At 38.5% G+C, this 16,053-nt stretch overlaps 1 protein-coding gene across 2 annotated transcripts in view; it reads left to right on the top strand.

Moving 5' to 3' along the window:
* FAM13B (family with sequence similarity 13 member B) overlaps positions 1–16,053 on the top strand; it is a 48,370-nt gene that overhangs the window by 15,456 nt on the left and 16,861 nt on the right. The window contains exons 6-11 of one of the 2 annotated variants that reach the window (XM_084268565.1): positions 29–173; positions 2,376–2,533; positions 9,808–9,963; positions 11,860–11,995; positions 12,231–12,254; positions 15,702–15,766. In XM_084268565.1, coding sequence (XP_084124691.1) covers positions 29–173; positions 2,376–2,533; positions 9,808–9,963; positions 11,860–11,995; positions 12,231–12,254; positions 15,702–15,766 — 684 coding nt within the window. Of the gene's footprint in view, positions 1–28; positions 174–2,375; positions 2,534–5,937; positions 6,106–9,120; positions 9,163–9,807; positions 9,964–11,859; positions 11,996–12,230; positions 12,255–15,701; positions 15,767–16,053 lie in introns of those variants that run through there. The other variant, XM_084268564.1, reaches the window with a different exon arrangement.

The raw sequence follows: 16,053 nt of genomic DNA, 5'->3' as shown, positions 1-16,053 counted from the left end.
AAAACTAAAACAGCGTTGAAATCTTCAGCATTTACACAGATGTGGAGGATCTGAAAGAACAAGAAATAGTTAGCAGAATAATGGCGGGACTTCTGGAGAACTACTATGAATTCTTTGAAAATGAAGAGGAAGATTTTTCATCTACTAATGATTTAAGCTCAATAACTGAGCAGGTAAGAATTATTTTAAATGGCAATATATTAACACCTAAATATCTGTTATACCTATTTATGTTTATGAAAGATATATTGAAATATAGTTTTATTCAGTATACCTTTTGGTAGCTTCTTGCAAGCTGTCAAAATTTCCTTAAATGCCTTGTCTTAACATAGGTTTACTTGGGAAAGAGTTGCTTTGTAGGAAGTATAGCTGTGCTATGTGGGAAAAAATACAGAACTAAACCAACAATGGTATCCTGCCCTATATAGACACTGTTATGCTACATAAACAGTATTGCTTTTTAATTACCTTTTTAGGAATGGAGAACTGCAGAACCATGGTGTTGTTGGTCTTGGTCATTAATACTTCTAGGTGTGCCTTCCAGAAACATGCAGGGTCTCGCACTCCACTTGATGATATCAGTGCTGCTTCACTATGCCAACATTTTTGAATGGTGTTTCTAAGACTTCTGATTACCATCTTGGTATTAGTGGGAAAATTGTTGAAATTGGAGAAACAAAGTTGAATAAAATAGAAATACTCTGGGTTCTGGTGCTCAATTGTCCGGACTGTTAGATTCAGCTGTCCATGTGAGTGGTGGTATCAGTCCATTATCAGTCTGCAGCCTCATCTCAAAACAAATTTAACTTTGTGATGTAAAATACCATGTCATGCTGTGATAAATAGAGACAGAGTTGTTAGGAAAATGAAAGTGTGGTATTGGATACAACCACCTTCTACTGGCAGATCATCATGATGTATAAATGATAGTGCGTGGAAGTACTTTTGTTATAACCAAAGCTAAATTCATGGATTATTAATAAAATCTTGGCTTAAACCATCTGAAATGGGGAAGGCTATAAACTGAATTTTCTGATGCTCAGTTGGCTTAAGAAATGACGTGTTTTCTTTAGAGAGGAAAAAGGGTAAATAGCAATTGCTGGGGAAGGTAACAAGGAGTACTGAATTTTTGAAGCCTACTTATCCCACAAACCTCTCCTCTAGAAAGACAGGTAAGGCAAGTACTAGGGCAGCTGGCTGATTCCTCTTCACTGCAGTAGATACCTCACCCATTGGTCTGGTCTGCCAAGCGTGGGCAGCAAGTTCTGGATTAAGCAGCTTCTGCTCTGCTAGCTCTTGTGCTGCGGCTTTGCAGTGTTTGCTGGCTCTTTGGCTCTTCGCAGGAACGTGTCTAGCACTGGGAACTGACACAGCCCTTCTGTGTGCAGGAAGCTGTTAAAGCTGGGCTGTAACTTTTGCAAATGTTGGCTGAGGACTGTTGTCACTGCTCTGTAATGGATAACTAGTTGCTCTTTGTTCTTGTGCTTTGAAATGACTGACTTGTCTGTGGGTCATTATATGCTCTAGCAAAAACGTTTCCCAAGCATAACAGTCTGTGTGGTGTGTGGTTTTTGTCTTTGTGGGTTTTTTCCCCTCAAGTTTGAGGCCTGGTGGGGTGTCCCTTTCATTCCGTGGTGTCTCCACCAGATGTCAACAGCGCACTTGTGTTGGGTCCTGCTCCCTCCCGGGCTGGCACGGTGGGCGTGCAGAAGGGCTGCTGTCCCCACTGGGCACAGCCCCACGGGTGGCTGGCTGTGTGTGGGTGGGCTTGGCCTCGCTTCCCCAGCACATCCTCCTGTGATTGCAAAGGAGAGCCTGGGGTAAATATATTTCTTGCCCTGAATGTAGGGCCATGTATCGTATCCCACTCCTCTTAAATACATACTGCTTCTCTGCCTTATGTGTGCTCTTAAACTTCAGAAGTTTCATTTTTTCTTAACTCAGTGGGGTTTTTTATACTTGTGTGACAGGTATTGCAAAGTGTATTTTCTTGAGGCTACTGCTGATCCTGCAGTTCTTGGGTTTGCAGGTTTAGGAGATCAGTAATCACAGAGTGGGTTTGTGAGTCAACGTTGTGTTTACCTTTTTGTGTGTTAGAAGTAGCTGCTGCTTAAACAACAAAGGGGCCTGTGTTGAATTACTTTGCTATAAAGTCTTAGGTTTTAAGTTGGCTATATTTTACTGCTTCAATAAAAACCTCAGTGTTTGGAAACAAAGAAACAAGAATACAGTTTTACATAAAAATACATACAATATCCCTGTTTTTCTAAAACAGAAAAATTACATGTATGTTGTTTTAATACATCTCATGCTCTTTTAGTTCCTTGGACCTTTTACTTTTCCAGGCATTAACTGTGAATAAATCTTATTATTAGATAAATGATATCTTGGAAGAGGAGGAAGATGTAAAGCTTGAGCAGTCAGAAGAACTTCCAGAAGATGGCACAGAGAAACCTGTGGAAAGGCCAGCTGTGGTGCATCTAGATATGACAGGGAGTCTCTCGGATTCCAGGAGTGTTACACCATCAACAAGGTAACTTGTTTCTGCCTTGCAGTTTGGATTTAAAGTTTGGAATATATAGTCTGGTCTGTCTGGGAAAGGAGCTGTCAAGCTTTTGAGATAAGTGATGGTGTCTACAAACTATAGCTTTAGAGGTAAGAGCAGTTCTTAGAGTAATCAAATATGGGATTAAAATGGAATAAAACCCCTTGCTTCCTAATTCAAAAGAGGAATTCCTGTAGAACTCAGATTGGATTAACTATGGTGGTTTATGCAGAGAAAGGGAAGAAGGGCATATTTTAGTGAAACTGTGAAGTGGCATTTTAAACAGCAAATTAATGATTTTATTTCTATAATAGAAATTAAAAAGTATCTGAACATTGGTAGATGCAAACCCATCTGTGCCATCTTTCCACCACTTCCTTTCAGTGGGCAGTTCTAGTGCTGTTTCTTGTCACATGCCAGTGAGCAGAGATGTGGCCTTACCTGACCCCGATTTTGTTTCTAAACCTGCAAGAACTTGTTTGCCCAGGTTTGTTTTTATGGTTTAGGTGTTAAATGAGCAAAGTACTTTATTTCACTGGAGTACAGCGTAATATATTCCATAAACCATTATAATGAAGAACGTTAGAGAAAAGACCAGGGACAAAGAGGAGCTACATGTGACAGTAGATAGCAAGTGGGAATAATACTGGTCATAGCGACTTCTAGGTTGGAGTTTAGATGTTCTAGAGAGGCCTTTAGAAGGACCAATGTGGATGAAACTTTGAGCAATTCAAATGTGGCATTTTTAAGGTTATTTGTGAGACTTTTTTTTATTTCAGAAACCTTGATTTGAGGGTCTGGAAAGTCTCCTTAATTTGAGTTGAAATGAAGGCTCCAGAAAGCCTGTTTGGTGGAAGTTGACTTGCTGATATATTTCTAAAATACCCCTTGAGTTAATTTAAACTCAGTCAGCTAAATTGAATCTTGGAGGCTGATGTTTCTTTGTTATATCTATTTAGAAGTGAAATGACTGGCACTTATGCACAAGTTGAGGTTTAATTTGTTAATTGCTTTCAGAGAAAAGTTATTAGAAAAACGCACGGAGAGCCAAGGTCTCACATTGTCCGAACAGGTAGAGCGGCTGCTGAAGCTGGAGGGACCTGTGTTACCTGCCCAAGAGCCAGGCTCTGTGGAGGGATGTTTGCACAGGATCCACTGGTAGGGAGCTGTGAGCAAGCCTGGAAGTAGCAGAGTATTGGGAGTGGGAATCAGCTTTTAATTAGACCAATCCTCATAAAAGAGATGCATAAACTTAAAATGGTAATTCTATTTAAGAGCATATTTGCAGCTGCTTGTAACACACAGCTTTATGTTTTACTTGCTTGTATTACACAAGTTCTAATTTTTAAGGCTGCTTTCCTTGCAGTATAGTTTACATAGCTCCACAGCATGTATTGCGTGTCAGAACTTGTAGGGAGGGGTGAGGAAGAATCTATATTAAAAGTGTGACTAAAAGCAGAAGAAATGCAGGATAAGTTTAGTGCCTAAGACTGGCTAGTCCCAAGAACGTGGGTTTCAGGCTGAAATCTGTTCAGCTGCTTGGCTGCAAGCTTCCTTCAACTTTGTTACTGGGATTTGTAAAATATAAAACAATGGGAGAAACATAATTATGGTTTGGAATTTAAATTATTTTTTAATTATGAGTTATACTTTCAGCAATATAGCTGGTTAATTTTAGTTTGACTTAAAGTTGCTGCAGTTGGAATTTCTATAAAAGTTTTCCTTCCTCCAATTAAAGTTTTAAAGCAATTTAAGTATTCACAGGTATTTACGTGCTTGTGGAATGTAATAGCACAGCAATAGTGACAAACTCAACGTGTTTGAGAGTTTAATTTTGATAGCCTGAAGAGAAAAACATTTTTACTTGATGTTTAGGGGTAATTAAAAATTTATAGGTATTAATTATGGCTGGCATTTTACATCATTTGTGGGGAAGGAAGAATCTTGTAGAAGAGGAATTATGACTGTAAAACCAGAACAACTGCAGGAGACATTAAAAAAACCCCTAAAAACAAACAACAAACAATATACCAAAACCCAACAACAACAAAACCTACAGAGAGGGAGAAAGTATGATTGCATTAAACTTTTAAGCACTTAATACTGTAAATATTTTTCCAAGCTTAAAGGCTTTTCTAGTATGCATTTAATGGCCTTTTGTTTTAGTTTCTTGATGTAAAATAAAAAAATGAAGCAAAGCAAATGTTAATGCAGGTTGCTTGGGATGTTTGACTTGACATAGGGTCTGCAGATGTTTATGGAGAGGAGGAGTAGTAGATCTTAAACATGATTCTTGCAGTGCTTTGCCTGTAGCTTTGTTGCCACTTTGCTGCTGTCAGATTTTTGGGAACCCAGTTTCTGTATTTTTAGTCTCTCTGTGGAGAGAAGGGAACAAACACTCATGCTGCATGTTATCTTAACTCCTACGATGGGTTATATGACCTTCCTTCTAGTTATTTGGACTTGAATTTGGTTACAATATTGCTCACCCCTTTTTTTTCCCTCATTACCTTTTGTTCCTTCTGAAACATATGACCTTCATGCACTGCGAGCTGTTAATTTGACTTTGAGTGTGAGAGATCTGGAGAGAATCAGTACTGCAGTTTGCTTTGGTGCCTGCTTGAAAATGCTGTTTAAAATAAACCTGTTGATCAATCCTTAAGCACTTACAAAATCAGGGAGTGTTTGTCCACAGGAGTTGAGTTTGTGTGTGTGAAGGAAACATCTTGTTTCCATTATCAGAGGCCTTTTCACCAGGGATTTCAGAAGAGAATTACTAACTGAGCATTGCAGCTGACTTGAGAGACATGCTATTGAAATACTCACATTAGAATCCTCCTCTATTGATAGTTATTCCTAGTTTTTCATTGTCAAGCAGTATTTGCTTTACAACTTGCAATTAATCTCAAATATTTTCAGTCAGAAACCTACTAAAAAGACTATGTTCTCTGGGCTTTTCAAAATTATCTGTGGTAAAATCCCAGATACATCAAGTAGTAAGTTCTGTATACACTTTGCTTTGTATTTATTAAATGCAGTGTTACAGGTGAGTTGCTTGCAGCTGGGGTGATGTTTCTGTTAACCCTTGTTTGCTTTAATTAGCTCTTATCAGCTATAGGAAGGCAATAATATTTCCAGCAGCCAAGTGAGAGAAAATACGTCTATAGTAAGGCTGAGCAAATACAACCACTGCCTGAGCTGCTGGAAAATACATTATTGTTTTTTAGTTTCACTCTCTCTTTAAGCTCCAGATACTCATCCCTAGTTTCCATCCGAGAAAATCTGTGAACAACGTGTTAGGAAAGCTTTCAAGTGTTGATTGGGCAGCTTATTGTCAGGAGTGACCTCATGTTGCAGTCTATTTCTATTTAGACTGCAGGGTTTAGTGCAGCACTCCAGAAGTGCTGCCTGACAAGCAGCCATTGAATCCCAGCGAGCAGTATGCATAACCAGCAGCCAACATCACGCTTCGCTGTCTTTCAAATGAAGCATTTTTACATGAAGTGCTCGTTTGGGATAGCAAAAATCATCAGAATGGCCTGCAAAGTTCTGCTGCACAGGTAAATATCTGAAAGGGAAATGTTGGTTTGATGTGATTTGCAAATAAGAGTGCTTTAAACTTTAAAGCAGTTTGGAGATTAAATGTATTTTGGGGGTATTGTGAAATGAAATAATGTCACAACTGATTTTTTTAATGAGAAATAAGAATCTGTGCACAGTCAGTAAATTACCAGGGAAAACTTTGAAGTGTTTTATCTCTAGTTTATGTATTTTTCTATCTCAAGGTATGTTTTTACCAGGACTTTTTATGGGTAGGGAGACGGTGCAGGAGGGAGTCTTGGGAGTGGGGGATAGTATTATGGAACAAAGATGTTTACCTTTCTGTGTCTTGCTGTGTCATGCTGCGTTAAGGCTCTGTGTAGCAGTATGAATTATAGCTTTTAAAAAGTATCCTGGAACTGTAGTATATTCCTTCAGAGTTGTAAGGAATTGTCAGCTAAGAGCAATTGACGCTTTTCTTTTGATAAGTGCTTAATTACTAAAGGGATTAGTTGAAGAGGTAGGATATTCTTTACACAGTAAGAGGATTCTTCAGGCTTTGAGATACTGCTGATTTATGCACATCTTTTGCTGAGTACCTCTGATGCATCTAAAGGTGTTTAATCAAAGCACTGCTGAACAGCCCTGCACTGGGGGCTGAAGGTTATGTAGAGAGATGGAAAATTCTGTTGTGAAAATGTCTGAAATCTCCTGGATTCTTTGGAGCTGGGTTTGACTCTCCTCATTCTTGACACAGTTCCTTATTGTCTCAGGTGGTAGAATAAAAGGATTCAAGGTCATCAGTTTCTTATAAATAGTATTTGTACTTGTGCCCTTGACTGATTTTCTTTTTTTTTCCCTCTCTTTTGCAACTAGAGTGTTTTGTGCTCTGATTGCCTCCCCCAAGCCCTTCCTAAGAATCACTGTTTCCATAGTATCTTTATTTCAATGTATGCAGCTGTGTATTAGTAATTTTAGAAGGTAAATGTACCTTTTACAATGTAGCTTTACTAGAACTTGCTGAAAATACTGAGATTGGATACTTACAGATCTTGACTGTTTTTTTGCTGCAGTTTTTGCTCATGCTTCTCCTGTCTTTCATATTGTTCATGAAGCTGAACTTATTCACAGCGTCACATCTTTGGTTTTTTGGAAGCATTTCAAGTATTGTCAAAACAAAATGTGTTTATCAGAAAACCTATTTTGTACAAGCAGTGGGGCTGTGCTGAACTGGGCACAAATATATCAATGAAATTTAAATAACTTCAATTGTGATATCATTTTTTTCCCTTACCATTTCTTTGTTTGAAAGAAAAAAATAAATACCAGTGTGTTTACTCAGTTGTTTGATCCAGCAGCTTTGAAATTAGTGTGACTACAAGATCTGGCTTCTACATCAGGTTTTTAAATTTCCCAAAACTGTGTGGCAATGTCTGTTTTGAAATAACAGTTTAGAGCTGCCTGGACTGTCAGAGCATCTGGAATCATCTGCTTTGTTTTTTCACCTATGCAAACAGACACATAAATGAGCTTGATTCAAAATCAAGTTTCCCTTTAAAAAGGAAAAAAAAGAAAAGAAAAAGCCCTGTGAGTGCCTGTTTTGTTCAGTTGTTTAAATACCCTGCATGGTGTTTAAATACCCTGCACTTTGCTATTGGCCCAGTACAAGTTGTCTAAGGTAAAAGGGCATCATTATTTTTAAATAAATACTTTAACTACTTTCCTTATCAGCTAGTGTGTAATTGGAACTCCTTTATTGCTGGGGCTTCATCTACTCGAGGGAAGAAAAAGTAGAGAGGCTGCTTGAGGTGGTCTTATTATCTTATGTCTCTTGATAAGGTCTATCCAAGATATTCCTTGTTGTATTAAAATTATTCTTGGATAAGCAGAGAGCCTGTCCACATTTCTTTATTCAGCCTAAGCCAGGCTAATCTCAGTCAGAACTATCTGGTAGTACCTGTTCAGTTCTCAAGCAGAGTGGCAAGCTGCCTTGTATGTCAGAATTTACTTTATGGGTTCATATTTAAAATCAACTTTGGCTGCCACTGTTGTTGCATGGTGAAGAGTAGACGAAAATCTTGGCTTTCAGCTTTTTGAGCTTAGATATATATAATAATAAGAGAAAGCATTTGTTTACCTCCCTCCCACCTCCTAGCTGAAATGCAGTTGGTATTTATTTTTTTCTGAATAAGATGTATATTGTAACTCATTGCTGTTTACAATAGTTTTACTTCATTCTTAGCACATTTATTGTTGGCTTGTCTAGAATTTAAGTATTCTGTTTATACTGAGAGAGTTTTCATTCTGCTAATGGGAAATTATAGAGGGACCACACACAGGAGTTAACTTACTTGAATTTACTTGTGTTAATTACACTGATTTAGACACATGTGGACACACACACAGACACCTCTCCCTGAGTTTAACATGCAGGGCTGAAGTGTCTGGTGCAAGGAGATTTCCAAATGCTTTACAACTGGCTAGCTCATGTCTCAAAACCTTTGGAAAGTACCTGCCTTGCACTTGAAGCGTAGCTGTCCTTGGAGAGAGCCACGGATCTGTTGAACGTTGCAAAATAGAATTATGCAACAGTCTGAGAGGCAGAGAGGAACCTCTATGAATGCAGCTGCGGGGGGAAGGGTAATTGGGAATTTGCTTTAGGCAGCAAAGTTAGTATCTGTGTTCTTAAGCAAGGTGTCAGGAAATCTTTGGAGACTAAGTGATTAGTATTTCCCATGGGAAAGGCTGTGCAGCTGAGAGCTTTAGCTTCATAACAAACTGAGTATTGGCTCTTTGGAGACAGAAATTTGCATTGCTGCTTCTACAGCTTTTCTATGATGGCCTCCTTTAAGGTTTCTTTATCCAAATAATAAAGGGGCTGCAAATCAGTGTTTTCTTTATGTATTTGTTCTACTTGCCTTAGCCAAATTCCATTCAGTCTTTGGGCATTTTCTAAGTTACTCTGTTCACTTCAAGGCACTTTTGTTTATCATAATTTTTTTGCCTTACATTAACTTACATCTTCTTTATTGCAGTGCTCATATCTCTCCCATAAGTATCTTGCCGGCCTCTGCAGAGTAAGTATAATGAAAATATAAAATGTTTGAGTTGTGTTGTTACTAGCACAAGCATGGAACATATGTTGTCATTGAAGAAAAAGAATTGCTGTAGGTTTGATGATTACAGTTATGAATGAATGTATTCTAGTGTGAATTATTTAACTTCCAGCATTTAACTCCAGTGCATGAAAAAAACCTACTTTATGCCAGTGGTGTTGGCTACAGAAGCATCAGAGCACAGTATCGCTGAATGTAGATTGCAGAACACTTTTTGGTTTGTGCTTAGATCAGAGGTGTTTGACTTCAAAATTATGATAGCATTCATGCTGTATTTTTAGCAGCCATTCCAGTTGCTAGTATTGAGTATGGCTCAGTGGAATTGCATTAATAATGTTATTATATTATTTTGTGTGTAGATGGTAAAAATTTAGTCAGTAATGTGTTGATTACTCTTAAAATACTGTTAATAGACTTAATACTTTACTGCATTTCTATTTTGTAAGATACTATATCCACTGCCTTTTGGGAAAAGTTAGGCTCTTTTTGCCTTGAAGTACCTGTCATCAAAGATTCCTGTGTATAAAGTTTGTTATCTCTGTCTTTGAGTAGTTGATCCATGGACAAGGAGAGTTCTTTAATCTGAATGTTCTGTCTTTTTCTTAGCATTTTAGAAAGAACCATTCGAGCAGCTGTGGAACAGCACCTTTTCGACCTGCAGAGCAGCTTAGATAACGATCTTAAACATATACAGCAACACAGACTGGGCTGTAACAATGAAGCAAAAAATCCCCAAAGGGATGAGGAAGGATCTAACAACCAGTAAGGGCTTTTTTTTTTTCTGTCTATAATGAATTCCATAGAACTGTGTACCTTAACTCTTCCAAAACAAACTACTCCAGTCTCTCCTGTGTTCAAGTAAAATCAGCTTCCCTTTGTTGCAAGTCATTAACAGCCCTGGAAGTAAACTTCTTAAATTGATCTTACAGCTAAAAATGTTATGGAGTCTAAATGCTTCACTGCTGAATTCTGTGCAAGTAGCTAATTTACCCCAGTGCTTTCATCTTGTATCACTGATTTACTTGTGCCACAGTTTTACCGTATGAAAGATGTTGTAGCTGCCGTTTCAGTTTCTTTACCCTATCTTTCCACATCAACATAGGTATTCTATTGCTGGGTGCCAGTGTCAACAAAACTGCTAAAAATGGATAGAAGGAGCGCTGTGAGTTTATTTGCAGACTATCAGCCTCATTTGATTGGCTTTTGTTCTTATTAAAAACCTCACCATGCTTTGAGTGCAGCGATTGCTGTGACAGCATTGAGAAGCTGGTACATTTTGGTGCTGTATTAAAAATAAATAGTCATGATTAATACCCGACTCTAAAATTGTGTAGTTAAGTAGGACTCGGATACCTAAATCCCTTTGTTGCTCAGAGCCTGAAAGACATGAAGTGTTCAGAGACTCAGATGCTGTTTGGTCTGTACTGGTTTAGAAGCCGTGCCTGTGACAAGAAGCTGGACTGAAGTTATCAGTTGATCATAAAAGTAATTATTATTGCTGGCAGTAATCAAAACTGAGTTTTAATGTTAAAAATTAATATTAAGTCATTTCTAAGTAAGCAGTAATCACTTGAAAGACTTGTTGTCGCTGAATTCAGCATACAGTTACTGCATAAGTGCTTTAAAGGCTCGCTGACTTCAGACGCGGAGGCTAAAAGTACCGTCGCTGCAGGTTTGAAACCAATATACTCTTCTGGCACGGTGACCATTTCAGATGCTTCTGATCCTCATTCCACTTTGGCTTAACTGTAATAGAGGACACATGATAGCATTCTTGAAAGAGGTCGTCTGAGTCCTTTAAAGCAGTGCCCGCCAGCAGACTGAGCACAAGGCAATTACACCGTTAAATGAACACCTACAAATCAGTGATCCACTACAAATGTATTACAGCTAACTTAAAGTAATTACTGCAAATAAGAATAGAGAGTTAAAACACTAAATTCTAAGCCATCCTGTTTAGTATCTGTCTATCTGATCGAAGATGAGCATTTTTAATAGTAGCTTGGAATACTTGGTGAGTGAGGAAAGGGAAGGGAAAGGCTGGTGATGGATTGTGGAATCACATGGTAACAGGGATGCTGGCATGCAAAGAGTATATGAACATAAATATGGTATAAGTTTTAAACTGATTTTTAATCTGAAGTTGGATTCTGGGGAGATTAAGTGTTAGAAATAATGGTATTTCTCACTGGATGGGAACACACTGATACTGTCTGGCTTCAGTATTGAGAGGAGGGTAACTGCAGGAACTTGATCTAGTTGCAGTAGTTTCGGTCTGTCATTACCTCTGACTGATGGCACTTCTATTCCTTAGGTCAGCAGAGTGAGTGGGGGGGTGTATCCATGAAGACTAAGTAGAAGAATCAAATTCTGATATATCCATCACATGCTGCTGTAGAAAACCTTGGGGTGTCTATGAAATGCATTAATCATTAAACGGACCAACAGGCAATTGAAATTGTAGATACTACCAGTATCTCTGGGCAGAATAATTTTCTTGAAATAAGCCCAAACAAACAAGGCCAAACAACAAACCCCCAATGTTTGGTACTGTTTAAGGAAAAGTGCTGTGGGTTTTTGGTTTGGGGGTTGGTTTTCTTTAAAATTTTATTTTAAAGGTGGAACAGGTTGCCAAAGTCTTTCTGCTCTTCTCTTTAGGAATGAGGTTATTGAAGATAATGATACTGGTAGCAGTGAGAACACAGGAGACAGCTCTGAAGTATTGGTTTGCACTGATTTAGACAGTGAAGCTATGAAACACGATACTGTAACCGAGGAAGAAGAAAACATTCAGGTGAGAGGAAGAGCCTCCTGTATATGAAAATCATAAATTACTGTGACTTTAGTGAAGTGCTTTAGAGATCTGATTTTTCCCAAGATCTTCTGATGTAGCCTTACGTGGTGGCGTTGCTCTGCACAGTTTATTGCCTTCTCTGGCACATTTTGTAGATATGCACAGAGAAAAGTGTGTGTGCTTTGGTGCAACTTACTTGGACCCTGACTAGTGTTTTTCTATTGGTCTTTCACAGGTACCAGTCCTTCCTTCTGCTCAGGTAAGTCAGTTTATCAGCAAGCATAGTACTGGTTAAAATACTGTCTGTGTTAGTTAAGATTTCCCAAGGAGCCAAAGATTGTAGCATAGCCCAGTTAGATGCATCTTTTACTGTGTTAAGCAGGGGTGGAAGTAGCAGTCACAGACTCTGCAGCCTCTTGACTGTGGCTGTGCTAGGGAGGTGTGGTTTTGTAATTGGCCTGTTAAAAAGAAAAAAACCCACTTCCATATGAAAACTGTTTCTCAGTTGGTTTTTTTTGAAGTACCTTCCTTTTTCTTTCTAGTTAAAAAAGGTTCTGTTACTACTTGAACCTCTCTGCTTGGAAGTTTGATGTGTGTTTGGCTGATAGGTTGTATCCCTACACATACTGATGTAATTTCTATGCTTGAGGTGATCGAAAAAGAGCAATGAAAGGAGGACTTGTGTCCTCCTGAAGAAGTTCAACAATTACGTGGTCACCTTGATAAGTGTCAGGATTGGCTGCATGTATTCCAAAGCTGAAAAATCTGTTCAGAGTGCTGCATAGGCACATATTAGGATGTGATGTTAATGTGCTTATAAAAACCCCAAAACAAACCCCTTTAGTTTTATTTATAAAGCAACTGTTTTGCCCAGAAAAACAGAATGTTAATGATACTGGAAGTGGCTGTTAAAGTTCAGAAAGCAACTAAAGACATAAACAGACTAAAGGGTATCAGGTGTTACAGATTTAATTTTGACTTTTTCTGTATTATACTTGAATTGAACAGCTTCACATCCCTGAAAGAAGTGAGTGTGGTATGCAGTTTGAATGGGAAGCACAGTATTGTAATAATGGTAAATGCTGAAAGAATTGTTTGCCTTGTCTGAAAAACATGCCTCAGCTTTGCTTTGAGCTGCTCATTATTAGATCTTTGCATACAATCAAATGTGAGGGTTTGTAGTGTGTGTGGCCTGAATGTGTGATGATGGCCTGAACTGTACCAGCACTTGCTATTACCAAGCAGAGATCAGTCTCTCATTCAGGGTATCTGTGAGATCAAGCAATAAAATACATGCTGACAAAAATGAAATCAAGCATGACTGTGATGTGCAAGAGACTATAGTATGAAATAGCACACAGGTGGCTGTCATATAAGCACTTGTAGTGAAAAATTCAAATCCATAGCTCCTTATTTGTTAGGTAAACCTTTTGTTATAAATCTAAATGAGAGATTTGCTGTATATGTGTAGAGAACTTTCTTTGGTGGTTTTTAACTTCTTTCCTGTGAGTCTATAAATCTTTCTGAGGGTTTCCTGAAAGATTGCTAACAGTAGGTTTGCTTATCTAGTTGCCTTAAATTAACTAGAAGAATTTAATGGGACTATGAACTTTAAGTGATGGAAATGGATGCCTTAGCATAGTGAAACTGAGAATCTTGTCTGGAATCTACCTTTCTATTAAAACAAAGTGTTGCCATAGCACTTTTCACTACTGTAATATGTTCTTCTCCTAGACTTCTGTTTGCTTTCAGGGTTCCCAAGTGGCTCTTTGTGAATCACTTAACAGGCCAAATTTTTCTGTTGTTCTGGCTAAACTAGCATATTGGTTTAGAATCCCATTCTGTTAAATTAAAATTTCACAGAAGGTATTGATTGTCCGGGTTCTTTCCTGATGCCTTAGTGCCAAATCTTGTTATTAAAAAATTACTAGATTGATACCCTATAGAGCAAAACATGCTGTTGCATTTAGATAGTATTTTATCCAGTGCAGGTGAATACTTTCAACAGAGCTCAGGAAAACAGCACAGGGTAGAGTTGCATATTTTTCCATTTGTCTTTTTTTGACTGGCTATTTTAAGTCTTCTTTATTTTAGGCTTTCAGCCTTTTGAGAGTGAAAGCCTTCAAAAGCAATAGAGAGCGAGTTTCTCCTAGTAACTCCTAACACTTCACTTCCTCCTGACTTCTGTGCTTTAGAAATCAAAACTCAGAAAACACAAATGTAACAAAAGTTGCAATTTGGTGGCTTTTTGGTGCTTTTTATACAGTTTTAATAGTTTCAAAGAACAGATGAGAAATATGACTTACTCTTCTTAGGAAGCGTACATGTATTTCAGTGTTCCAAGTACGGTACTGTGCTAAGAATATAGAGGGGAACATGATGCTTAGGAATGGATGGTCATGTATAGATGCACTTATTTTGTCATGCTTGATAGAATTCTTGGCCTTTTTTGCTTTTTGATGCAGTTTTGTCCCTTGATGTCAGTGGTAAGGTGCCATTCTGGGGTGAAATTTTATTTTTGCTTTGTTTTTTTCCAATGTTAGTCTCTACCTTCTTGCTGATACACTAATTCAGCAGTTACTGGAGAGTTGTGTCTTTAGGCAGGATATTAAAGGGAAATCTACTGATTCCTCACCAGGAAATGAGATTGAGAGGGTCATGTAGGGATGTAGAAAACAAGAGCTGTGCATGTGAGCTCCTCTTTGGTCTGAAATGGAAACAGAAGCAGCTGTTTCCACATCCACAATAAGTGTGACTATGCAGGTCTTGCACAGCTCATCTTCAGGGTGGAAATCATCTGCTGGAGTATGACACATGTGCTGTAATTAAAAATTGTTTCCCTGAATTGGAATTTGACTTGAGGGTTGAAATACTGTAAACAGAGTAATGGAGTTTTGTCTGATAAGGGCTGTATTACTGTCAGCAGTATAAATCTGGCAAGTGTTTATGTATACCTGAACTCTCCAGGTAACTGTTTTGTATTCAGACATTTTAAAGATCACTTGTGGGAACTTGCTGAGGTCTGAAACCTCATGTGATCTGTTATTGTAAAATGACATATTTCATATTTCAAACCTGTTTTCCCCCACACAAGACACTCTTTGAAGAAATCCAGTACTGAGCTTTGGAGTAATTGCTTAAAATAGCCTTCCTGTGCCTGCTTCTGGGCAGCAAAATGGTGACATTTATTCATCTTGAGTTGTTTAGTGAGATGGTGTCATAGAAATGCCCCTTCTAGTCTTATTGCTGCTTTATTTAGTAGCAAGGATTAGTAGCTCCTTTTAGAAAGTCTGTCAGTCTCATTTCGTTTGATATACACCGAGCACAACTCTACACCCAGCTCAGTCATTTTTGAGGTAGGATATAGTTACTGCAGTGATTTTAGTCACCCCGGACTTCTTGCTGTGATTGACAACTGGCAGTGGAACTGTTGGTGTTACTATTTAAAAGAAATAATTACAAAAATGGTTTGTCTGAAGATGGAAAGTCATTGTCTGTCTTCATGTGATTACGTACTTGGTTACTGGCCTTACTTTACTCGTGAAAATACTGCATGGTCTGAAAGTAGGATTACCACACACACATTCCCCCTCCCCCCCAGAGAGCTGTGCTTGAGGGCTGTTTGTGGTCAGTGATGATGACAGAAATATTTTCACCTGAGAATGCCATTACCAAATCCCTTCTAAACAGACTTTTTCGCCAACAGACTGCAGATGTCTTACTGAAACCATGTGATAAAGATGCAGACATTGATGGAGAGAATAGTGAGAGGTAAGTGGTTTTCTTCTGTCGCTCCCGTGGCAGAATATGTAACTTCAGTTTTGTGAGGTGAGTGTACCAGACTGGTGGTGTGTGGCAGCGTGGTGCAGCAAAAGGGATCATAGAATCACAGGGTTTGGAAGGGACCTCGAGAGATCATTGGGTCCAACCCCCCTGCCAGAGCAGCTCCCCAGCTCATATTGCACAGATAGGCATCCAGATGGGTCTTGAATGTCTCCAGTGATGGAGATCCACTACCTCCCTGGGATGTGAAACTAAACCTGTCACTTCTCATGTGT

The sequence above is a fragment of the Gallinula chloropus genome, assembly GCF_964237585.1.
Source record: "Gallinula chloropus genome assembly, chromosome: 10".
Lineage (NCBI taxonomy): Eukaryota > Metazoa > Chordata > Aves > Gruiformes > Rallidae > Gallinula > Gallinula chloropus.
The sequence above is the reverse complement of the archived record's forward strand: the minus strand, read 5'-3'. Positions and strand labels throughout refer to the sequence as shown.